This window comes from Channa argus, chromosome 12 (assembly GCF_033026475.1).
Source record: "Channa argus isolate prfri chromosome 12, Channa argus male v1.0, whole genome shotgun sequence".
Lineage (NCBI taxonomy): Eukaryota > Metazoa > Chordata > Actinopteri > Anabantiformes > Channidae > Channa > Channa argus.
In genome coordinates, this window is record NC_090208.1 from 8,571,734 (window position 1) to 8,598,870 (window position 27,137).

A 27,137-nucleotide genomic window follows, 5' to 3' on the forward strand; every position below is an offset into this window, starting at 1 on the left:
AGAGAGAAAAGAACAGAGCAACAAAAAGCAACAACAAAACATCGGGCAGATTGGTAAGACCAGTAGCTGCACGCTGGAAGACACACAGCTTCAAAGCCGGGGGACACCTGCAGAAAGGGACAGAGAGAGGGGGAAAGAGGAGGACAAAGACAACTACGAGAGAGAACACACAGAGTTAATGACATACAGTGGTGACAATTGCGGGATGAGAGTAGAGGAGAGATGGTCAAGAGGACGAAAGGAGCTCAGTGCATTGGGGGGTGGGTCCCCCAGCAGTCTAAGCCTATGGCAGCATAACTATAACTAACTATATGCTTTATCAAAGAGGAAGGTTTTAAGCCTAGACTTAAAAGTAGAGAGGGTGTCTGCTTCCCGAATCTGAACTGGGAGCTGGTTCCACAGGAGAGGAGCTTGATAGCTAAAGGCTCTACCTCCCATTCTACTTTTGGAAATTCTGGGAACCACAAGTAGGCCTGCATTCTGAGAGCGAAGTGGTCTACTGGGATGATATGGTGCTATGAGGTCTTCTATATATGATGGAGCCTGACCATTCAGAGCTTTATATGTAAGAAGCAAGGTTTGAAATTCTATTCTAGATTTAATGGGAAGCCAATGGAGAGAAGCTAGTGAAGGTGAAATATGATCTCTCTTGCTAGTTCCAGTCAGCACTTGCTGCATCATTTTGGATTAATTGCAGGCTCTTTAGAGAGTTACTGGGGCATCCTGCCCCTCAATTATTTGATCTTAAACCCAGCCGTCTTTAGTTCACTCTAAAATTAACATATTGCTGTTATTATTGTTGGAGGGAACTTTACATATCTGAGTAATTCAAAAGAATAGGTTTTGGTTTATTTGGATAATTGCTATGGTTTATACAACCATGAAATCATTGTAATTTGTTTTTACACTAATTACTGTCTGTAGGGCTTTTTTCATAAAACTGCAGGCATCAAATATTGTGTGTCACTAGACAGAAGCTGTAATTTGCCTAAATTGATAAATAAAGACATCTCAGATTTAAGAAATTAGTGGCTGTGTTGTTTAACCTATAATTCTTTGAGTTTCCAAACACTATTAGTATTAATAATATTATTGTTATATTAATTATATGTGTTGTGTTTCCTCAGTTCCTCATTTTGTGAGAGATGGTGAGATATGAAGCTGCATATAAGAGCTGGTCTTTGTCTTATTTGTTGTCTCCACAGCTGAGGACTGAAGCTACGAGCTGATACTGAGAAGGAAGAAGAGGTCGTTTTACAGCAGGTTTGATACATATTCATTAACCATCACATGTGTGACTGACAGTCACTGTGTAAGACGTCTTACTAACACGTTTGTTCTCTTAACTAAAGGTAGAAATCTGCATCATCTCACCTCTGCCATGAAGATTCTGGCTGTGTGTGTCCTTGGTTGTGCTGTGGTGGTTCTGGTTGGAGCAGCAGGTCAGTATTTCTGAGAACTGAATAAAAAGACACAGCGTCATTGTCTCTGTTTCTATGTGTGTAGTAATAAGAGATCAACCACATCAATAACTGCTGTTTCATACTGTCCAGCTGTTGAAGAAGAAAAGGCCCAAAATGATCAAACAGGTCAGTGTGTGTTTTATTGTTATTCCACAAAAACTACTCATCCATGTGTTATCCCCTGCTCATATAATACATTGGCATTACTTTGCCATAATAACCCTGTAACATTGTTATTTACCCATTTATAACTCTATTACCAAATATTTGCCCAAATAAATATTAAGTTGTTACCAAGCTACACTGTACAAGCAATAATTTGCTAATTTTTATTCTAATGATCTATTTCTTAATCAAACAATAAGTGATTTTTAAATGCTACAATTCCCCTAACTTGTTTATTTAAAAAAAAAAACCATATTGGACATATTCTGTGAATATATTGATTAAAAACAGGTGCATATGATCAAAATGTCAAAAACTGAAGGAAACAAAGTTTATTGGATGCTCTTGATCGCTGGTACGGAACAGTTTGAGTGATTTGTCACTGTGTATACTTACTGGATTCAATAGTTATTAACTATTCTTTACTTTCTCTCAGAACGCAGCAACCTGGACAAGCGAACCGTGGTTCATGGTTGGACTCAGATTAATGGTCGCTATTTCCGCTTTTTTCCCACACCCAGGACTTGGGCTCAAGCCGAGGTATTCACAAAGCTCAGTCTGTTTGGTTACGTTCACAATTACATTTAATATTTAATCATTTAACTGTGACATTCTTTTTTTCTCCACTGTAGAAATACTGTCAGTCTATCGGTGCAAACCTTGCGTCAGTGCACAGCGCACAAGAACACAAAAGCCTTCAGAAGCTGATTTCGCAGGCAACTGGCTACAACAAAGAAGCATGGATTGGAGGATCTGATGCTGAAGAGGTTTTTTATTACACTATATTAGACTTTTTTGTATTATTACACTAAATTCACACTTTAAATATTTGTTTAAATGTATGGATCAATATGATTTTTAATCTAGAGAGGTGCCTGGTTCTGGAGTGATGGCAGCAGTTTCCAATATACATACTGGTGTGGAGGAGAACCTAATAACTCACAGGGCGTGCAGCACTGTTTGCAAATGAATCAAGGAGGTAAATCAAAAGACATTATTTTCATTCAGTGGTTTTCAGTGGAGTGTGAGGAAACAGACCAGAGATGCCACAAGATCATAATCATTTATTTAGGCTACTTACTTTATTTAGCACTGGATCATGGTGTAATATTAGGATTTTTCTCATATGACCAGTACAGTGATTGAGGTATTGAAGGATCCCAACATCACACAGCAGATGATTAGATGCTGCCTGTTAGTGGTGTCAGACCACATATCATTTAAAAGGTGTGAATGCAAATATGCCCGTTGTACTGGGAGGTTTGTGGCTTGCTGTGCCTATAGATATGTTTGGGATACTCTTTTAAAAAGTGTTTAAAACTATGAAATTAATTTAATCTCAATCAAACAATTCTTTGGTTTGTCCTCCCTATTTTTTTACAGCTTCTAACTGCTGGGGTGATTTTGAATGTTACGGTTATCGTGCATCTATCTGTGAAATGAAAAGACGTCCCTGGCTCAGAGGCTGAGACAAAGGCTTCACCCGTCAAATCGACCACAGACATCTATGGACATGATGGAGTTTATCTCATCTGTCCTTATATCACTGATCTCATTTATAACATGATAATCTCATTTCACTTTCACAACTTTATCTTCTATCGCTGTGATGCTACTTAAGTGACAGAAACAGGAGCTCGATTGTGTCTTTGGGTTTGTGCCTTTAATAAGAGCAAACTGAATGTTTGGAAGAAGGTTTTTTTTTAACGCAACTTTATTCTGCAGAGTGAACTGTTCTTTCTTGTCTTAAATAAAAACTCGTAAGCATTAAAACAAGCTGCTCTCTGTGTGTCTCATAACTTTTCTTGTGTTTCCTGAATCTTCTGTATCACTATTATGTAATAACACACAAAAATGAAATGAAATGTGTGATTTTTAAACGTGACCTTTAATAATGTTGCTACACGTTTTAACCTTGTATCAAACAGGCAAAAGAAATTATAAAACAATAGTAATGTTCATCATTTATTATTCCTGAGTGTCAGACACACTTTGCCCAGTACATATCATGACATTATTCAATCTGTTTTACTGTGGAGACGTGTCAGCAAAGTGTAACAAGTGCCTGCAAATGTAAGTTTAATTTAAATAATGTTTACATTTCATCTAATGAACTTTAAAGGTGTCATTATTATATCATTATTATCATATTTTCAGTAAAACATTTCAAGCAGTTATCTGGTAACTGAGGCTTCATGTCCAGAACACAGCTTGCAGTGCAGGCATGTGTCCACATGATGATGCTGTGATCTTCTTCATCAGCTCGTATGCTGCTGAATAAAACAGCTACATAGAACAACAGACACTGTAGTAACTAACATAAAACAGTTTTTAACTGAGGTAGTTACAAATGCAAATGCAACTATTAACTTAACAGTTAATAGTTAATCATTTAACTCTGCTACTCTCTTTCTTTTTCATACTGTAAAAAAAACTGTCAGTCCATTGGTGCAAACCTTGCATCAGTGCACAACACGTACGAATACCACAAAATTCAGAGGTTGATAACGACTGCCACTCATTTTTATTACACTATATTAGACTTTTTTTTTATTATAACACTTTAAAGATTTGTTTAAATTTATGAATTTATATGATTTTTCATCTAGGAAGGTACTTGGCTCTGGAGTGATGGAAGGCTGCTCCAGTATACAAACTGGTGTCCAAGACAACCTGATATTTTTCATGGCACTCAGCACTGTATTCAAATCAATTATGGAGGTAAATCAAAAGACATTATTTTTATTCCGGGGTTTTCAGTGGGGTGTCGAGGGAACAGATCAGAGATGCCACAAATTTATGATCATTTATTTAAGCTACTGAACGTTTTTAAGCAACATGTCACCACATAAAGAAAATCACATTTACAGAATACAGCAATTGTATGTAATACAGCTGATATGCAAACTTCTCACCGTTCTCCAGAAATGTCCATCTTCAGTCAACATACAGTAGATCAGCCATATGAAATATGTAAACATGCAAAACATAAATGAAGCTTTAATTTTTAGCTCTATCAGGACTTTTAGTGTTTAAAGCAAGTAGCTTTGGATTAAAGACATGCCAGCGTGAGTATATGGTAACGTGTTCATGAGGCAGACCAAATTACTGTTGGTCTTAATTTAAAGGGGCAGTGATTCTGTTGTTAAACCCACAGATACGGTGGAACATCAGGATTTGTCTCATCTGGCCAGTATATTAGTAACTGTGCCAATAAAGGATCCCAACACCGTACAGCAGAAGATTAGATACTGTCTGTTAGTGGTGTCAGACCACATACATTTTCAAATGTGTACATGCTCTTTGTATTACCCATCTCATTTATAACTCTTATTTCACTTTCACAACTTTATTTTCTATCACTGTGATGCTACTTAAGAAACAGGAGCTGGGTTGTACCTTTGGGTTTGTGTCTTTCATAAGAGCAAACTGAATGTTTGTAACAAGGTGTTTTTTAACGCAACTTTATTCTGAGTGAACTGTTCTTTCTTTTCGTAAATAAAAACTCTTAAGCCTTAAAACAAGCTGGTGTCTGTGTGTCTCATATCTTTTCTTATGTTTCCTGAATCTTCTGTATCACCGTTATGTAATAACACACAAAACAAAATATGACAATGACAATGACAAAAAGTAATATTGAAGTGTCTGACACAGTTTTGCACAGTAATTATCGTGACATTATTTAATCTATTTTACTGTGGAGACGTCCTCAAAACAATGAGGATCGCACGTGTCAGCAACAGGTGCCTGCAAACATCTCAATCTTATTTTTTTTAAATGTTTACATTTAGAAAATGCCTAAATTTAATGGAATTAAATTTAATTCCAATTAAATTCTGATATTATTTAATTATCAGAATTATCTAAATTTAATCTAATGTAAAATGATAAAAGTTATCTGGTAAGTGAGGCTTTATGTCCAGAACACAGTTAGCAGTGCAGGCATGTGTCCACATGATGATGCTGTGATCTTCTTCATCAGCTCGTATGTTGCAGAATAAAACAGCAACATAGAACAACAGACACTGTAGTAACTAACATAAAACAGTTCTTAACTGAGGTAGTTACAAATGCAATGAAGCAAAGATTGAGGCTTTTATTGTTCTTATTCTTTGTATATATTAAATTAATGATTTGTGTATAACCAAATGTATAAAGCTCTATGCAGATCCAAATGATAAACTACAGTGTAATAACTGTATAATTTTATAAACAACCCCCTTTTACCCGTTTTACTGCATTGTACATTTATTTTGAAATGACAAAATTTTGCAAATGTAATCACATAATCTTCATGCAGTAACCCATAATGAAAATAAACAATTGTGTGCAAATTTAATTATTATTATAACAAAAATAATGACGCCCTTCGCTGTAGTAAATTCATAAATTCAAGTTTCAACAATCGGCTCAATCCTCCTTTTCCAGCACCCAGGGGCTGAGTTGGAGCACACTCTCTGATCAACATAGTTGTTAAACATAGTTGATCAGAGGATGGTACGTTTAAGAGGTTTTTCAATCCATTGGTAAATATAGACAAAGATTAAAATTGTGAGAAACCTTGAGCTGCAGTGACACTGTGAAAATTAAAGCATCTTTCTGTTTCCTCAACTTCTCTTTTGAGGTGTGACTTGTTCATTTATTTGAAATATGTGCTGACACAATGACATATCAAAGTTTTTGGTCAACAACAATATGCTTTAATCCACAAGTCAAACAACCATTAAACCAATAAACATTACAATCATGCCAGACACTTAACTCACTGTCAAATGATCAACTTTGGATGTTATCACAGTATTTAATGGCCATTTATGAACATGAAAGCAGAAAACACTAACTGTAAGTGGAAAAGGATCAAATTGTGTCGATTAGACAACTGGGTCAGACTCCAAAAAGGCAGTGCTTGTTTTCAGTCTGCAGTGGTCAGGGTCTACCAAAAGTGGTCAAAGGCAGGGAAACCAATGATCCAGTGACAGGGTCATGGACGACCATGGTGTCCGATACAGTAGACAAACTACTGTATCTCAAAAAAAAGCTTAATACTGGTTTTGATTGAAAGGTGTCAGAACACACAGTGCATTGTAGTTTATTACATATGGGGCTGCGTAGCTACAGAGTTATTAGATTATTAAATTAATCTAATCTCAATCAGACATGTCTTTGGTGTGGTTTGTGTCCTGACCGACCCTCGTGTTTATGGTATTTTTACAGCTCTATAAATGCTGGAATGATGTGGGATGTGACCATTATCATCCATCAGTCTGCGTAAAGAAAAGATGTTGATTCCTCAGCTGAGACAAAGGCTTTACGCATCAAAATCAACCACAGACTTCTATGGAAATGTTGCCGTTTATCTCATCTGTCTTTGTAACCGTGTAATAACGTGATAACTTCCTATCACATTTCACATTTTCTATCGCTGTGATGCAACTTAAGTGACAGAAACACGAGCTGGATTGTAACTTTGGGTTTGTGTCTTTCATAGGAGCAAACTGAATGTTTGTAAGAACGTTTTTTAATGCAACTTTATTCTGCAGAGTGAACTGTTCTTTCTTTTCTTAAATAAAAACTCTCAAGCATTAAAACAAGCGGATCATAGCAACATAGCAGAGTTACTCAATCATACCTAAGATGAGCATATATGATATACCTCACATGAGGAAACAGCAACACTAAAAGAAGTAAAACAAGGTAAATCTTGACCCAGACTGCTATCCTATGTTGCACACTCACACACACACACACACACGCACACACACACACACACACACACACACACACACACACACGGAGTAGTGCCATTTTAAGATATTAACAGCAGCTTTTTTTCTTTTTTTTTTAAGTTAGCACTATCTGTGTTGAATTGTCTGGTCAGTTGCTCACCAAGTGTGCTTTGGGTTATATAGCTAATTAGCTGCACATTACATGGTCTATACTAGCCGGCCCGAGGTAAAAGAGAACAGGGTACAGGTTTTCATTTAGGCTGATATAAATTAATTCATCCAGATATTAACTACCTTCATGTTAATTTTTCCCCTGCTGCCTCTTTACTAGAGCCTGCACAGGCCTGAAATTACAGATAGTGGTACAGATACTGATACACTGGTTAACCATAGCTTCCTTCTTATTGTAACAGTTGTTGTGGTTGGTGGAATATTTTTAAGCTGTAAGGACTTTGACTCATTCCAAGATATTTCAGGTTGTAGATTAAACTGACTGCAGCCTTGATCTAGTGATCAGGCACAGTCTATTTCTTTTACATCAACTAGCGGAGGCTATTGACACTTTAAGAAAACTCTTATAGAGTCTATAACTAAAGCAAGGAAACCTACAGATGTTGTACTTTATTTAGCAGATGAAAAGGGCCTAACTGCATTTGGCAGTCTTGCCAGGTCAGACGGATTCTTAGATATCTTCTGTTGGTTTCTTTGCTCTTCTGGTGAGTTGAAGATTCTTGATGCAGACGGACAGTAAAGACACCTGTGTCTGGATGGTCCAGTCACTGGTTAATCAGTATTAATGGCTACCATTACACCATGAAGACAGAAGAACACTCCTAGCAACTTAGAGAACAGGTCACTGGAAAGCATAAGTCAGGGGGTGGAAACAAATAAAATCTCTAAAGGACTGAGCATCCGCTAGGATTCAGAAAAATCCATCATCAACAAATGGAAAGAATATGGCCCATTTCTAAATCTGCCTAGAACAGGCCGTCCTCACAAGCTGAGCGGGCAAGAAGGAGACCAGTAAGAGAGGCCACAAACACACCCATGACCACACTGAGGGAGTTACAAGCTTCAGCAGCTGAGATAGTAGAGACTGTGCATACACCAGCTGTTATACAGGTTCTTTACTCTCAAGGAGAAAGCTGTTGAAGAAAACTCATGTTAATTCACGACTTGAGTTCACCATAAGGCATGTGGAAGAATCCATGTCAAGTGGAAGAATTTTTTTTCAGTCTAATGAGACCAAAATGGTGCTTTTTGGCCATCAGATAAGACACTATGTGTGGCGGACAACAAACACTGCACATCACCACGAACACGCCATACCCACTGTGAAACATGGTGGTGGCAGCATCAAACTGTGGGGATGTTTCTCGGCAGCCGGCCCTGGCTTGTGAGGACGGCCTGTTCTAGGCAGATTTAGAAATGGGCCATATTCTTTCCATTTGACAGCTTGTAAAGTGAAGGCTTGTAGAGCATAAAATGAATGCGGCAAAATGTAGGACATTGTAGGACAAATGTTTTTAGTCTGCATGAGAACTATATCTTGGGAGAAGATTTGTTTTCCAGTAATACAGTGACCACGTGCATACAGCGAAAGCAACACAGAAATGGTTTACTGACAACAATGTGTTCTGGGGTGGCCAAGTCAAAGCCCAAACCTCAATCTGGCTCAATGTGGCTGGACTTAAAAAAGGCCTGTTTACATGTTCCATGTGCAACTGTGAGTACTTTTCATTACTGCTGTCCTTTACAGCATTGCTTACTTTTTGTTTGTGCTTTTCCTCCTATAGAAGTGCTTTGTCACAAATGTACCACAGTGGTACATTCGACAGGTTTCCCAATCCACTGGTATTTGTAGGCAAACAAACCTCCAGAACTTGTGCAAAACCTTGTGCTGGCAGTGACACAGTGAAAATTATAGCATCCTTCTCTTTCATCAACTTCTCTTTTGACAGTTGACTTGTTCCTTTATGTAACAAATGTGGTGAAACAATGAGATATTAAGGCCTTTTGGTCAACAACAATAAGCCTTAATCTACAAGTCAAACAACCATTAGAGAATAAATATTACAATCATGCCAAACACTTAACTCACCATTAAATCACCAACTTTGGATGTTTTCAGACAATTTAATGGCCATTTACATTGTGAAGATGAAAGCAGAAAACACTGTACCTGTAAGCGGCCAAGGGCCATATTGTGATGGCTAAACAAATTGGTGATAGCAACTCCAAAACTACAGCTCTTGCAGAACATTCTTGGTCTGCAGTGGTCAGGATCTACCAAAAGTGGTCAAAGACAGGGAAACCACTTAACCAGTGACAGGGTCATGGGCGGCCAAAGCTCACTGATGCAGCCAAAGTTTGCTGAAATACAACAGTCTCCCTGATGGCTGTGGCCTCTTTTATCAGGATAATCCACCCTGCCACACTGCTAAAACATGATATTATTGTTAATATTATTATTATGTGTTTGTGCTGTGTGTGTCTTCAGTTCCTCATTTAGACAGAGATGATGAGACTCTCAGTATTAAGCAGACTGTCCTTGGCAATGCTTAAGGATACAAATATTAAAAAGTTTTAGTAAAATCTGTTCCTGGTTTGAATGTTAATATTCCATTCAATGGCTTGTTCTTACCAGTCAATACATATGGCTTAAACAGCCTTACTCCACCTGCTAGTGGGCACAGTAGGTCATTATTATGCAATTTAGCTTTCTTGTCATGGTTACAATACTACTTGCAGAGTTACAACTTTGGTACAATTACTAAATGTTGTTGACCTTTGGTTTGAAACAGAAATTGCTGTTGTTTCCATTTTGTTTCTTTGTCAAGCAGAAGTAAAACTGTGGGTACGTCTCATCACCGCTTCTTCTCACCTGATATCAGGTAAAAATGCATCAATCTCAATGAAATTGGTATTAAATTTTCCTCCATTATGAATGATTTGTCATATGTGTGTGTCTCCTTCAGGACTGATTTAACATTGTGGGAACCCTTGAGCTGGTAGTGACACAGTGAAAATTATAGCATCCTTCTCTTTCATCAACTTCTCTTCTGAGGCGTGACTTGTTCATTTATGTAAAACATGTGGTGACACAATGACATATCAAAGCTTTTGGTCAACAGCAATATGCCTTAATCCACAAGTCAATTCAATTCAATTCAATTCAACTTTATTTATATAGCGCCAATTCACAACAAAGTCATCTCAGGGCACTTTATAATCTTGACTTTATTCTGTAAAGATGTATAAAGAGAACCCAACAATTCCCCCTGTAGCAAGCCATAGGCAACAGTGGAGAGGAAAAACTCCCTTTAACGGAAGAAACCTCCAGCAGAACCAGGCTCAGGGTGGACGGCCATCTGCCTCGACCGGTTGGGGTGAGTGGAAAGGGGAGAGAGAAAAGAACAGAGCAACAAAAAGCAACAACAAAACATCGGGCAGATTGGTAGGACCAGTAGCTGCACGCTGGAAGACACACAGCTTCAAAGCCGGGGGACACCTGCAGAAAGGGACAGAGAGAGGGGGACAGAGGAGGACAAAGACAACTACGGGAGAGAACACACAGAGTTAATGACATACAGTGGTGACAATTGCAGGGTGAGAGGAGAGGAGAGATGGTCAAGAGGAGGAAAGGAGCTCAGTGCATTGTGGGGTGGGTCCCCCAGCAGTCTAAGCCTATGGCAGCATAACTATAACTAACTATATGCTTTATTAAAAAGGAAGGTTTTAAGCCTAGACTTAAAAGTAGAGAGGGTGTCTGCTTCCCAAATCTGAACTGGGAGCTGGTTCCACAAGAGAGGAGCTTGATAGCTAAAGGCTCTACCTCCCATTCTACCTTTGGAAATTCTGGGAACCACAAGTAGGCCTGCATTCTGAGAGCGAAGTGGTCTACTGGGATGATATGGTGCTATGAGATCTTCTATATATGATGGAGCCTGACCATTCAGAGCTTTATATGTAAGAAGCAGGGTTTTAAATTCTATTCTAAATTTAATGGGAAGCCAATGGAGAGAAGCTAGTGAAGGTGAAATATGATCTCTCTTGCTAGTTCCAGTCAGCACTCTTGCTGCAGCATTTTGGATTAATTGCAGGCTCTTTAGGGAGTTACTGGGGCATCCTGAAAGTAGGGAATTACAGTAGTCCAACCTAGAAGTAACAAATGCATGGACCAGTTTTTCGGCATCACTTTGAGACAGTATGCTCCTAATTTTGGCAATGTTCCGTAGGTGGAAGAAGGCTGTTCTAGAGATTTGTTTTATATGTGACTTAAAGGACAGATCCTGATCAAAAATAACTCCAAGGTTCCTTGCAGTAGTACTGGAGGCCAGACTTATGCCATCTAGTGTAACAATATGGTTGGACATCATATCTCTGAGATTTTTGGGCCCAAATACTATGACTTCAGTTTTGTCTGAGTTTAAAAGTAAAAAATTGTGGGACATCCAGGCCTTTATGTCTTGTAGGCATGCTTGAAGCTTTATTAACTGATTATTTTCATCTGGTTCCATAGATAAATATAGGTGGGTATCATCAGCATAACAGTGGAAAATTATGGAGTGTTTTCTAATAATGTTGCCTAAAGGAGACATATATAAAGTCAAATAACCTTTAGAGAATAAATATTACAATCATGCCAGACACACCTAAGTCACCATTAAATCACCAGCTTTGGATGTTAACATGTGATTCAATGGCCATTTACATTGTGAACAAGGAAGCAGAAAACACCAAGTGTAACTGTAAGTGGCTCAAGAGCCAAATTCTGATGGTTAGACAACTGAGTCAGAGCAACTACAAAACTGCAGCACTGTTGTGATGTTCTTGGTCTGCAGTGGTCAGGACCTATCAAAAGTGGTCAAAGAAAGTGAATCCAATGACCAAGTGACAGGGTCGTGAACAGCCAAAGCTCATTGATGCACGTGGGGAGTGAATGTTGGCCCATGTTGTCTGATACAGTAGACAAACTACTGTAACTCATAAGGTTTTTGCTGGTTTTGATAGAAAGGTGTCACAACACACAGTGCATTGCACTTTAGCTGCAGACCAGTCAGGTTTTTTTTTTCACATCATGTTGATGGTCATGTGTTTGTGTCACTTACCTGGGGAAAAGATGGCTCCAGGATGCAGTACGGGAATAAAGCAACAAGGTGGAGTTGGTGTAATGTTTTGGACAATTGTCTGCAATTAAAAGTGCTTTACAGATGATTGATAGTCACAGTCAAAACAGTGATAATAGTGTAGACAAAACGTAAGAGTATGAATAAAATTAATAATATAAATAACAACCATGTTTTTGTGGTAACTTCAGCCCTGCTCTGTGGAGACTCCACCACTGTGCCGCCCCAATTGTAGTCATCAAGAGCTTTTTTATTGTTAAGCAAACCTGGGTTACAGGGAACTTTACATATCTGAGTAATTCAAAAGAATTGGTTTTGGTTTATTTGGATAATTGCTATGGTTTATACAACCATGAAATCATTGTAATTTTTTTTTATACTAATTACTGTCTGTAGGGCTTTTTTTCATAAAACCACAGGCATCAAATATTGTGTGTCACTGGAAAGAAGCTGTAATTTGCCTAAATTGATAAAGAAAGACATCTCAGATTTAAGAAATTAGTGGCTGTGTTGTTTAACCTATAATTTTTTGAGTTTCCAAACACTATTAGTATTAATAATATTATTGTTATATTAATTATATGTGTTGCGTTTCCTCAGTTCCTCATTTTGTCAGAGATGGTGAGATATGAAGCTGCATATAAGAGCTGGTCTTTGTCTTATTTGTTGTCTCTACAGCTGAGGACTGAAGCTACGAGCTGATACTGAGAAGGAAGAAGAGGTCGTTTTACAGCAGGTTTGATACATATTCATTAACCATCACATGTGTGACTGACAGTCACTGTGTAAGACGTCTTACTAACACGTTTGTTCTCTTGACTAAAGTTAGAAATCTGCATCATCTCACCTCTGCCATGAAGAATCTTGCTCTGTGTGTCCTTGGTTGTGCTGTGGTGGTTCTGGTTGGAGCAGCAGGTCAGTATTTCTGAGAACTGAATAAAAAGACACAGCGTCATTGTTTCTGTTTCTATGTGTGTAGTAATAAGAGATCAACCACATCAATAACTGCTGTTTCATACTGTTCAGCTGTTGAAGAAGAAAAGGCCCAAAATGATCAAACAGGTCAGTGTGTGTTTTATTGTTATTCCACAAAAGCTACTCATCCAATTGCTATCCCCTGCTCATATAATACATTTGCATTAGTTTATTAATATTCATGATATAACTTTAATTTTTTTTGTCATTGTTGCCATAATAACCCTGTAACATTGTTATTACAGAGATTTTACCCATTTATAACATTATTTCCCAAAATTTGCCCTCATACTTATTAAGTTATTACCAAGCTGCACTGTACAAGCAATATTGTAATTTTCATTCTAATGGTCTATTTTGTAATCAAACAATAAGCGATTTTTAAATGATACGATTCCCCTAACTTGTTTAAAAAAACATATATATTGGACATATGCTGTAAATATATTGATTGAACGTCCTAAAAACAGGTGCATATGATCAAAATGTCAAACTCTGATGGAAGCAAAGTTTATTGGATGCTCTTGATTGCTGGTACTGAACAGTTTGAGTGATTTGTCACTTGTCCACTTACTGGATTCAATAGTTATAAACTATTCTACTTTTTCTCAGAACGCAGCAACCTGGACAAGCGAACCGTATTAACCCCTCGTGGTTGGTCTCAGATTATTGGTCGCTCTTTCCAATTTGTTCCCAAACCCATGACTTGGGCTGAAGCCGAGGTAATTACAAAGCTCATTCTGTTTTCTTTCTTTCACTCTTACAGTTAATAGTTAATGATTTAACTCAGTTACTCTCTTTCTTTCAATACTGTAGAAAAACTGTCAGTCCATTGGTGGAAACCTTGCATCAGTGCACAACACGTACGAATACCACGAAATTCAGAGGTTGATAACGACGGCCACTCATGAGTACAAAGCAACATGGATTGGAGGATCTGATGCACAACAGGTTTTTTTTAATTACATTATATTAGACTTTTTTTTATTATAACACTTTAAAGATTTGTTTAAATTTATGAATTTATATGATTTTTCATCTAGGAAGGTACTTGGCTCTGGAGTAACGGAAGGTCGCTCCAGTATACAAACTGGTGTCCAAGACAACCTGATAACTTTCGTGGCACTCAGCACTGTATTCAAATCAATTATGGAGGTAAATCAAAAGACATTATTTTCATTCCGTGGTTTTCAGTGGGGTGTCGAGGGAACAGATCAGAGATGCCACAAGTTTATGATCATTTATTTAGGCTACTGAACGTTTTTAAGCAACATGTCACCACATAAAGAAAATCACATTTACAGAATACAGCAAATTGATATGCAAACTTCTCACTGTTCTCCAGAAATCTCCATCTTCAGTCAACGTACAGTAGATCAGCCATATGAAATATGTAAAAATGCAAAACATAAATGCAGCTTTAATTTTTAGCTCTATCAGGACTTGTAGTGTTTAAAGCAAGTAGCTTTGGATTAAAGACATGCCAGCGTGAGTATATGGTAACGTGTTCATGAGGCAGACCAAATTACTGTTGGTCTTAATTTAAAGGGGCAGTGATTCTGTTGTTAAACCCACAGATACGGTGGAACATCAGGATTTGTCTCATCTGGCCAGTACATTAGTAACTGTGCCAATAAAGGATCCCAACACCGTACAGCAGAAGATTAGATACTGTCTGTTAGTGGTGTCAGACCACATACATTTTCAAATGTGTACATGCACATTGATATGGTTTTACATATATGTATGTACACATATTTGGGGGGGGGCTCATTTTAATAGTTTGGGAACCATTGGTTTGAAGACATTTACATTTAGTCACTTAGCAGACGCTTTTATCCAAAGTGACTTACAAGTGAGGTAGAAGGCAGCAAGAATCTAAGTCAAGAAGAAAACATTAAAGCAAAGTCCTATCAGAAAAGTTTCACATTTAACGAGATGCAAGTGCAAGAAAGAGCAGAAAGGACGTTTTTTTTTTTTGTAGTAGATTTAATTGCATAGGAAGGTGTGGAAGAGTGAGTTTGCTGAGTGTGCAGAGTTTGGTAGCTCGTTCCACCATCGTGGGATCATTGCGCTTAAGAGTTTTGCTTGGTGTCTTCTGTGCGGTGAAGAATAAAGTGCTTAAAAATATGAAATTAATCTAATCTCAATCAGACAATCTTTTGGTTTGGTTTGTGTAGTCGTGATCAACCCTCGTGTTTTTGGTGTTTTTACAGCCCAGAAGTGCTGGGATGATGTTGACTGTCACATCAAACGTCCATCTGTCTGCGTAAAAAGAAGATGTTTACTCCTCGGCTGAGACAAAGACTTTACCCTTCATAATCGACCACAGGCATCTACGGACATGATGGCATTTATTTCATTTGTCTTTGTATTACCCATCTCATTTATAACTCTTATTTCACTTTCACAACTTTATTTTCTATCACTGTGACGCTACTGAAGAAACAGGAGCTGGGTTGTATCTTTGGGTTTGTGTCTTTCATAAGAGCAAACTGAATGTTTGGAAGAAGGTTTTTTTAACGCAACGTTCTGAGTGAACTGTTCTTTTTCCTAAATAAAAACTCTTAAGCATTAAAACAAGCTGGTGTCTGTGTGTGTCTCATATCTTTTCTTATGTTTCCTGAATCTTCTGTATTACCGTTACGGAATAAAACAAAATATAATGACAAAAGGTGAGATTTAAGTGTTGGACACAGTTTTGCACAGTAAATATGGTGACATTATTTAATCTATTTTACTGTGGAGACGTCCTCAAAACGATGAAGATCACATGTGTCAGCAACAGGTGCCTGCAAACATGTCAATCTTATTTTAAAAAATGTTTACATTTAGAAAATGTCAAAATGTAATTCAAATTAAATTTAATTCGAATTAATTGTGGATATTTAATTAGATTTGATATAATTTTATTAGATTATCTAAAATTAATGTAAAATGATAAAACATTTCAAGCAGTTATTAAGTGAGGCTTCATTGTCCAGAACACAGTTTGCAGTGCAGGTATGTGTCCACATGATGATGCTGTGATCTTCTTCATCAGCTCGTATCTTGCAGAATAAAACAGCTACATAGAACAGACACTGTAGTATGTAACATAAAACAGTTTTTAACTGAGGTAGTCACAAATGCAAGGAAGCAAAGAGTGAGGCTTTTATTATTCTTTTTATTTTTTATTTTTATTTTTTTTAATTTATATATTAAAATTAATATTTTGTGTATAACCAAATTTAGAAAGCTCTATGCAGATCTAAATGATAAACTACAGTGTAATAACTGTATAAATGTATAAATAAAAAAACTTTTGCCTATCTTATTGCATTGTACATTTATTTTGAAATGCCAAAATTTTGCTAAAGTAATCACATATCCTGCATGCAGTAACCTATAATGAACAAATAGAAAATTGAATTATTATAACAAAAATAATGACACCCTTCGCTGTGGTAAGTTTTTAATTTTCTAAAACCTTTTAGCACATTATAAATTTAAGTTTCCATAATCAGCTAAATCCTCCATTTCCAGCACCCAGGGGCTGAGTTGGAGCACACTCTCTGATCAACTGTTTTAATATTGGGGGCCATCACCCGTCCTCCATGCGATACTGAACAGGCATGTCAACCAAGACAGCCCAACAATGTCCACAGCCTTCAGCAACTCAGGACAAATCTCATCCACACCTGGTGACTCTGCTGCTGAGGACCTCTTTAACTCCATCAGAGACCTCTACCTGTCAAGGTTTTGGTTAAGGGATGGACCCAAGAGAGGAGACAGTGCGAGGGATTGCAAATAAGGGGCTTTTATTGAAAGAGATGTAAATGGTGAACAGAGGTCGCTCCTAACAGTACTTTAGGGATCTGCTACTGATGGTTTGGTGCCAGAAAGCACAGCGTACCATCAGAGGTCAGTGGAGTCCATGCATCAACGAATCTGCAATTCTTTACCATTCACACATTCATGCACACCCTCACATGCTGATGATGGCAGTGCTGCCATGCAAGATGCTGGTCTGATTGAGTAGAAGCAAGAGTTCAGTGTCTTTCCCAAGGACATTTCAAAATATGGAGAGAAAGAGTTTTATCGAACCACGGAACCTCAGATGGGTGGAAGAAGGGATGTGTACTTAGAAAACTGAGATTATTGCAATTAAAAGTGTTTTACAGATGATTGACAGTTGAAAAAATGTGACCCAAACAAAGACAATAAAGATAAACAGTCAAAACAGTGATAATAGTGAACACAAAACAAGAGTATGAATAAAATTAATATAAATAACAACCATGTTTTTGTGATAACTTCACCCCTGCTCTGTGGAGACTCCACCACTGTGCCGCCCCAAATGGAGTCATCAAGAGCTTTTTTATTGTTGAACAAACCTGGGTTACAAGGAACAGTTTTCAGTCACATTTGTGTTTCCTCACTTAGATTCCAGATTTAAATTCCATCAGATAAAATTAACAATCCGAACTTTCATCTTAACTCAATTATTTGATTTTAAACCCAGCCGTCTTTAGTTCACTCTAAAATTAACATATTGCTGTTATTATTGTTGGAGGGAACTTTACATATCTGAGTAATTCAAAAGAATTGGTTTTGGTTTATTTGGATAATTGCTATGGTTTATACAACCATGAAATCATTGTAATTTGTTTTTACACTAATTACTGTCTGTAGGGCTTTTTTCATAAAACTGCAGGCATCAAATATTGTGTGTCACTGGAAAGAAGCTGTAATTTCACTAAATTGATAAATAAAGACATCTCTGATTTAAGAAATTAGTGGCTGTGTTGTTTAACCTATAATTCTTTGAATTTCCAAACACTATTAGTATTAATAATATTATTGTTATATTAATTATATGTGTTTCCTCAGTTCCTCATTTTGTCAGAGATGGTGAGATATGAAGCTGCATATAAGAGCTGGTCTTTGTCTTATTTGTTGTCTCCACAGCTGAGGACTGAAGCTACGAGCTGATACTGAGAAGGAAGAAGAGGTCGTTTTACAGCAGGTTTGATACATATTCATTAACCATCATATGTGTGACTGACAGTCACTGTGTAAGACGTCTTACTAACACGTTTGTTCTCTTGACTAAAGGTAGAAATCTGCATCATCTCACCTCTGCCATGAAGATTCTGGCTGTGTGTGTCCTTGGTTGTGCTGTGGTGGTTCTGGTTGGAGCAGCAGGTCAGTATTTCTGAGAACTGAATAAAAAGACACAGCGTCATTGTCTCTGTTTCTATGTGTGTAGTAATAAGACATCAACCACATCAATAACTGCTGTTTCATACTGTCCAGCTGTTCAAGAAGAAAAGGCCCAAAATGATCAAACAGCTCAGTGTGTGTTTTATTGTTATTCCACAAAAGCTACTCATCCATGTGTTATCCCCTGCTCATATAATACATTGGCATTACTTTGCCATAATAACCCTGTAACATTGTTATTTACCCATTTATAACTCTATTACCAAATATTTGCCCAAATAAATATTAAGTTGTTACCAAGCTACACTGTACAAGCAATAATTTGCTAATTTTTATTCTAATGATCTATTTCTTAATCAAACAATAAGTGATTTTTAAATGCTACAATTCCCCTAACTTGTTTATTTAAAAAAAAAAACCATATTGGACATATTCTGTGAATATATTGATTAAAAACAGGTGCATATGATCAAAATGTCAAAAACTGAAGGAAACAAAGTTTATTGGATGCTCTTGATCGCTGGTACTGAACAGTTTCAGTGATTTGTCACTGTGTATACTTACTGGATTCAATAGTTATTAACTATTCTTTATTTTCTCTCAGAACGCAGCAACCTGGACAAGCGAACCGTGTCATCCCTTCAGGATTGGACTCAGATTAATGATCGGCATTTCCGCTTTTTTCCCACAAAGAGGACTTGAGCTCAAGCCGAGGTATTCACAAAGCTCATTCTGTTTGGTTACTTTCACATTTACAGTTAATAGTTAATCATTTAACTGTGACATTCTTTTTTTCTCCACTGTAGAAATACTGTCAGTCTATTGGTGCAAACCTTGCGTCAGTGCACAGCGCACAAGAACACAAAAGCCTTCAGAAGCTGATTTCGCAGGCAACTGGCTACGACAAAGAAGCATGGATTGGAGGATCTGATGCTCAAGAGGTTTTTTATTACACTATATTAGACTTTTTTGTATTATTACACTAAATTCACACTTTAAATATTTGTTTAAATGTATGGATCTACATGATTTTTAATCTAGAGAGGTGCCTGGTTCTGGAGTGATGGCAGCAGTTTCCGCTATACATACTGGTGTCGAGGAGAACCTAATAACTCTTATGGCCGGCAGCACTGTTTGCAAATGAATCAAGGAGGTAAATCAAAAGACATTATTTTCATTCAGTGGTTTTCAGTGGAGTGTGAGGAAACAGACCAGAGATGCCACAAGATCATAATCATTTATTTAGGCTACTTACTTTATTTAGCACTGGATCATGGTGTAATATTAGGATTTTTCTCATATGACCAGTACAGTGATTGAGGTATTGAAGGATCCCAACATCACACAGCAGATGATTAGATGCTGCCTGTTAGTGGTGTCAGACCACATATCATTTAAAAGGTGTGAATGCAAATATGCCCGTTGTACTGGGAGGTTTGTGGCTTGCTGTGCCTATAGATATGTTTGGGATACTCTTTTAAAAAGTGTTTAAAACTATGAAATTAATTTAATCTCAATCAAACAATTCTTTGGTTTGTGTAGTCCTGACTGTCCTCCCTATTTTTTTACAGCTTCTAACTGCTGGGGTGATTTTGAATGTTACGGTTATCGTGCATCTATCTATGAAAAGAAAAGACGTCCCTGGCTCAGAGGCTGAGACAAAGGCTTCACCCGTCAAATCGACCACAGACATCTATGGACATGATGGAGTTTATCTCATCTGTCCTTGTATCACTGATCTCATTTATAACATGATAATCTCATTTCACTTTCACAACTTTATCTTCTATCGCTGTGATGCTACTTAAGTGACAGAAACAGGAGCTGGATTGTGTCTTTGGGTTTGTGCCTTTAATAAGAGCAAACTGAATGTTTGGAAGAAGGTTTTTTTTAACGCAACTTTATTCTGCAGAGTGAACTGTTCTTTCTTGTCTTAAATAAAAACTCTTAAGCATTAAAACAAGCTGGTCTCTGTGTGTTTCATATCTTTTCTTGTGTTTCCTAAATCTTCTGTATCACTATTATGTAATAACACACAAAAATGAAATGAAATGTGTGATTTTTAAATGTGACCTTTAATTATGTTGCTACACGTTTTAACCGTGTATCAAACAGGCAAAAGAAATTATAAAACAATAGTAATGTTCATCATTTATTATTCCTGAGTGTCAGACACACTTTGCCCAGTACATATCATGACATTATTTAATCTGTTTTACTGTGGAGACGTGTCAGCAAAGTGTAACAGGTGCCTGCAAATGTCAGTTTTATTTTATATAATGTTTACATTTCATCTAATGAACTTTAAAGGTGTCATTATTATATCATTATTATCATATTTTCAGTAAAACATTTCAAGCAGTTATCTGGTAAGTGAGGCTTCATGTCCAGAACACAGCTTGCAGTGCAGACATGTGTCCACATGATGATGCTGTGATCTTCTTCATCAGCTCATATGTTGCTGAATAAAACAGCTACATAGAACAACAGACACTGTAGTAACTAACATAAAACAGTTTTTAACTGACGTAGTTAAAAATGCAAAGAAGCAAAGAGTGAGGCTTTTATTGTTCTTCTTATTCTTTGTATATATTAAATTAATGATTTGTGTATAACCAAATGTATAAAGCTCTATGCAGATCCAAATGTAATCACATAATCTTCATGCAGTAACCCATAATGAAAATAAAAACTTGTGTGCAAATTTAATTATTATTATAACAAAAATAATGACGCCCTTCGCTGTGGTAAATTCATAAATTCAAGTTTCAACAATCGGCTCAATCCTCCTTTTCCAGCACCCAGGGGCTGAGTTGGAGCACACTCTCTGATCAACATAGTTGTTAAACATAGTTGATCAGAGGATGGTACGTTTAAGAGGTTTTTCAATCCATTGGTAAATATGGACAAAGATTAACATTACGAGAAACCTTGAGCTGCAGTGACACTGTGAAAATTAAAGCATCTTTCTGTTTCCTCAACTTCTCTTTTGAGGTGTGACTTGTTCATTTATGTAAAATATGTGCTGACACAATGACATATCAAAGTTTTTGGTCAACAACAACATGCTTTAATCCACAAGTCAAACAACCATTAAACCAATAAACATTACAATCATGCCAGACACTTAACTCATCAAATTATCAACTTTGGATGTTATCACAGTATTTAATGGCCATTTATGAACATGAAAGCAGAAAACACTAACTGTAAGTGGAAAAGGATCAAATTGTGTCGATTAGACAACTGGGTCAGACTCCAAAAAGGCAGTGCTTGTTTTCAGTCTGCAGTGGTCAGGGTCTACCAAAAGTGGTCAAAGGCAGGGAAACCAATGATCCAGTGACAGGGTCATGGACGACCATGGTGTCCGATACAGTAGACAAACTACTGTATCTCAAAAAAAAGGTTAATACTGGTTTTGATAGAAAGGTGTCAGAACACACAGTGCATTGTAGTTTATTACATATGGGGCTGCGTAGCTACAGAGTTATTAGATTATTAAATTAATCTAATCTCAATCAGACATTTCTCTGGTGTGGTTTGTGTCCTGACCGACCCTCGTGTTTATGGTATTTTTACAGCTCTATAAATGCTGGGATGATGTGGGATGTGACCATTATCATCCATCAGTCTGCGTAAAGAAAAGATGTTGATTCCTCAGCTGAGACAAAGGCTTTACGCATCAAAATCAACCACAGACTTCTATGGAAATGTTGCCTTTTATCTCATCTGTCTTTGCAACTGTGTAATAACGTGATAACTTCCTATCACATTTCACATTTTCTATCGCTGTGATGCAACTTAAGTGACAGAAACAGGAGCTGGATTGTAACTTCGGGTTTGTGTCTTTCATAAGAGCAAACTGAATGTTTGTAAGACGGTTTTTTTAATGCAACTTTATTCTGCAGAGTGAACTGTTCTTTCTTTTCTTAAAGAAAAACTCTCAAGCATTAAAACAAGTGGCTCATAGCAACATAGCAGAGTTACTCAATCATACCTAAGATGTGGAAACAGCAACACTAAAAGAAATAAAACAAGGTAAAGCTTGACCCAGACAGCTATCCTATGTTGCACACACACACACACACACACACACACAGAGTAGTGCCATTTTAGAATATTAACCACAGCTTTGTTTTTTTTTTTAAAGTTAGCACAATCTTTGTTGGATTGTCCGGTCAATTGTTCACCAAGTGTGCTTTGGGTTATATAGCTAAGTAGCTACACCTTACATGGTCTATACTAGCCAGCCCGAGGTAAAAGAGAACAGGGTACAGGTTTTCATTTAGGCTGATATGAATTGATTCTTCCAGCTATTAACTATAGCAATAGTGGTACAGATACTGATACACTGGTTAACCATAGCTTCCTTCTTATTGTAACAGTTGTTGTCGTTGCTGGAATATTTTTAAGCTGTAAGGACTTTGACTCATTACAAGATATTAATTTCAGGTTGTAGATTAAACTGACTACAGCCTTCATCTAGTGAACCTGGCTTAGGCACAGTCTATTTCTTTTACATCAACTAGCAGAAGCTATTGACACTTTAAGAAAACTCTTATAGAGTCTATAACTAAAGCAAGGAAACCTACAGATGTTGTACTTTATTTAGCAGATGAAAAGGGCCTAACTGCCTAATTAACTAGTCTTGCCAGGTCAGATATCTTCTGTTGGTTTCTTTATGTGGGGGAATAAAGTAAATTTAGTCATATGGTTAGATAATTGGCAAACAGTCAACCAAGATGGGCTTATTGAAGAGTTCACAAAGAGGACAAGAGGTCACAGGTTCTTCTGGTGAGCTGAAGATTCTTGATGCAGACTGACAGTAAAGACACCTGTGTCTGGATGGTCCAGTCACTGGTTAATCAGTATTAATGGCTACCATTACACCATGAAGACAGAAGAACATTCCAAGCAACTTAGAGAACAGGTCACTGGAAAGCATAAGTCAGGGGGTGGATCCAAATAAAATCCCTAAAGCACTGAGCATCCGTTAGGATTCAGAAAAATCCATCATCAACAAATGGAAAGAATATGGCCCATTTCTAATTCTGCCTAGAACAGGCCATCCTCACAAGCTGAGCGGGCAAGAAGGAGACCAGTAAGAGAGGCCACAAACACACCCATGACTACACTGAGGGAGTTACAAGCTTCAGCAGCTGAGATAGTAGAGACTGTGCATACACCAGCTGTTATACAGGTTCTTTACTCTCAAGGAGAAAGCTGTTGAAGAAAACTCATGTTAATTCACGACTTGAGTTCACCATAAGGCATGTGGAAGAATCCATGTCAAGTAGAAGAAGTTTTTTTTTGTCTAATGAGACCAAAATGGTGTTTTTTGGCCATCAGATAAGACGCTATGTGTGGTGGACAACAAACACTGCACATCACCACGAACACACCATCCCCACTGTGAAGCATGATGGTGGCAGCATCAAACTGTGGGGATGCTTCTCTGCAGTGTTGTTATAACAGAGTAACAACATTGACTAAAGGATGCTGACCATTGGTTGGAAACAGACATTGTTTCTCTTCCCAGTGTATTTGTTTTGTAAAGCATATGTGCAACTGTGAGTACTTTTCATGACTGCTGTCCTTTACAGCATTGCTTACTTCTTGTTTGTGCTTTTCCTCCTATAGAAGTGCTTTGTCACAAATGTACCACAGTGGTACATTCGACGGGTTTCCCAATCCACTGGTATTTGTAGGAAAACAAACCTCCAGAACTTGTGCAAAACCTTCAACTGGCAGTGACACAGTGAAAATTGTAGCATACTTCTCTTTCCTTAACTTCTCTTTTGAGGCGTGACTTGTTCATTTATGTAAAAAATGGGGTGAGACAATGACATATCAAAGCTTTTGGTCAACAACAATAAGCTTTAACCCATTAGTCAAACAACTATTAGAGAATAAACCTTACAATCATGCCAGACACATAACTCACCATTAAATCACCAACTTTGGATGTTATCACACTATATAATGGCCATTTACATTGTGAACATGAAAGCAGACAACACTAACCGTAAGTGGAAAAGGGCCAAACTATGAGGGTTAGTCAAGTGGGTCAGACTCCAAAACTGCAGCGCTTGTGGGATGATCTCGGTCTGCAGTGGTCAGGACCTATTAAAAGTGGTCAAAAAAAGTGGCAGCCATGCTCAGCGATGCAGCCAAAGTTTGCTGAAGTAAACCCCTTCATAGAAATAGTCTTCCCTGATGGCCATGGCCTCTTTTAGCAGGATAATGCACCCTGCCACACTGCAAAAATGTTATATTATTGTTAATATTATTATTATGTTTGAGTTAATGGCCGGAAGCTGTCAATGTATTATTATTATGTTTATGTCTATATATATGTTGTGCATGTCCTCAGCTTCATGTTTATACAGAGATAATGAGACATTCCCTATTAACAAAGCAGTTTCAGGCAATCATTTTTAACCTTAACAGATTTTAGTAAAATCTAATCAAGGTTTGAAATGTATTTATAAATTTAAAAGGATTTTTCATTATACTATTTTCTATAACAGTCAATACATATGGCTTAAATGGCCTTACTCCACCTGCCAGTAGTATTACACAAGCAGATTAAAAGCAAGAGTAAAACATAAAATAACATTAAAAAAAGATTCATGATCACTTTAAAATGCTTTTCTGAACAGAAAAGTAACTATTTTTTCAAACAGTCCACACTCTGTGTCTGTGTACATATGTGTGTGTCTCCTTCAGGACTGATTTAACATTGTGCAAAACCTTGTGCTGGCAGTGACACAGTGGAAATTGTAGCATACTTCTCTTTCCTCAAATTCTCTTTTGAGATGTGACTTGGCCCACGTAGTCCGATACAGTAGAAAAGTTGTAGCTCAAAAAAAATGTTGCAATGTTTCCCACTGCAAAAACACGTACAATAGGGAGATTAACATCAGAACTGGACCATGGAGAAACTGAAGAAGGTGGCCTGGTCGAATGAAGGAATTTTTTTTTACATCATGTGGATGTTGATTGTTGATGTTGGCATTCAGGCAAAAGAGTTTAATATTTGTTTCATTGAACCAGTGATTTTTGTTTCTCGTGGTCTTAGAGTCCTTCAGGTGGGCTGTCATGTGCCTTTTACTGAGGAGTGGTTTCTGTCTGCCCACTACAGGCCTGATTGGTGGAGTGCTGCAGAGATGGTTGTTCTTCTGGAAGGTTCTCCTCTCTCCACAGAGAAATGCTGGAGCTCTTTCAGAGTGAACTTCAGGTTCTTGATCATCTCCCTGACTAAGGCCCTTCTCACTCGATTGCTCAGTTTAGCCGGCCTGCCTGCTTTAGGAAGAATGCTGGTGGTTCCAGACTTCTTCCAATTACGGATGATGGAGGCCACTGTGCTCAGTGGGACCTTCAATGCTGCAGAAATATTTCTGTACCCTTCCCCAGATCTGTGCCTCGATGCAATCCTGTCTACAGACAATTCCTTGGACTTCATGGCTTGGTTTGTGCTCTGACATGCACTGTTAACTGTGGGACCTTAGATAGACAGATGTGTGCTTTTCCCACAGTAAGGGTCCAGTCTAGTTGTAGAAACGTCTCAAGGATGATCAGTGGAAACCAGATGCGCCAGACCATAAGTATCATGGCAAAGGCCATGAATACTTATATACATGTGATTGTTTTTTTGTTTTGTTTTTATAAATTGAAAAGATTTCAACCAAACTGCTTTTATTAGGATATATATATATATATATATATATATTTCTTCTAAAATTTCTTCTAAAGTACTTTGATATGAATGCTCAGTACATGTCCGGTCCTGCAGCAGCAAGATACAGACACTTCAACATTTTAAAGGAGAGAATTTTATGTCTTTTAGTTTCTTGTGCAATTCTGAGGTTTATCGTGATGTTTGCATAACAAATATGCAGCAGTTCTCCTGATGCAGTTGATAGTCTTCCAACACGTAGGATTAAAGCAGCTTCTTTTGGAAATGTGCAGCTTTAATAAAACATTTCAGCTTGTGGAAGCTGCTTTAGTGTTTCTCAAGTCTGTCTTGACAAGCAAGATTGTACATTAACATAGTGTATTTAAAATTTTTAAGATTTTGGAAACAGCAGTGTGTCATTAACAGGAAAAATAAAAAATATAAAACTACATGCAAAACAGAGGATGGTGTATGGTTTATGGAATCATAATATCATTGTAATTTAAATGTATATTAACTACAGGCTATAGGGCCTTAACACTACGGGCATCTGCAGGCATCAAATCTTGTGTGTCACCGGAAAGACCTAATTGGACTAAGTTTTAGGAAAACCTCAGATTTATTCAATCAATAATAAAGTGGCTGTTTGTTGAATCTCATTCTTCTTTGAGTTTCCAAAGACTATTTTTCTTAATAATATTATTACAATTATATGTGCTGTGTGTGGTTCCTCATTTTGTCAGAGATGGTGAGATATGAAGCTGCATATAAGAGCTGGTCTTTGTCTTATTTGTTG

General features: G+C 37.4%; 2 protein-coding genes and 1 long non-coding RNA gene across 4 annotated transcripts; all 3 read left to right on the forward strand.

Annotated features, from left to right (window-relative positions):
* Nucleotides 1–1,200: 1,200 nt before the first annotated feature.
* Nucleotides 1,201–3,388, forward strand: LOC137138164 (ladderlectin-like). The gene is made up of 7 exons (XM_067525169.1): nt 1,201–1,263; nt 1,353–1,442; nt 1,554–1,589; nt 2,065–2,168; nt 2,261–2,395; nt 2,496–2,607; nt 3,012–3,388. Exons 2-7 carry the CDS (start codon nt 1,382–1,384, stop codon nt 3,095–3,097), a joined length of 534 nt encoding a protein of 177 aa, XP_067381270.1. The 5' UTR covers nt 1,201–1,263; nt 1,353–1,381; the 3' UTR covers nt 3,098–3,388.
* Nucleotides 3,389–13,153: 9,765 nt separating this feature from the next.
* Nucleotides 13,154–20,620, forward strand: LOC137138123 (type-2 ice-structuring protein-like). Its single transcript, XM_067525072.1, has 11 exons — nt 13,154–13,219; nt 13,309–13,398; nt 13,510–13,545; nt 14,071–14,180; nt 14,275–14,409; nt 14,502–14,613; nt 15,675–15,752; nt 19,268–19,293; nt 19,470–19,604; nt 19,705–19,816; nt 20,235–20,620. The coding sequence occupies exons 2-11, from the start codon at nt 13,338–13,340 to the stop codon at nt 20,318–20,320; spliced, it is 891 nt and encodes a 296-aa protein (XP_067381173.1). The 5' UTR covers nt 13,154–13,219; nt 13,309–13,337; the 3' UTR covers nt 20,321–20,620.
* LOC137138165 (uncharacterized) lies at nt 18,448–18,797 on the forward strand. 2 transcript variants are annotated; one of them, XR_010915902.1, is made up of 3 exons: nt 18,448–18,466; nt 18,556–18,645; nt 18,757–18,797. It is a non-coding gene; the product is annotated as an uncharacterized lncRNA (long non-coding RNA). The 2 variants fall into 2 exon arrangements; XR_010915903.1 differs by having other exon boundaries at nt 18,560–18,645.
* Nucleotides 20,621–27,137: the final 6,517 nt, after the last annotated feature.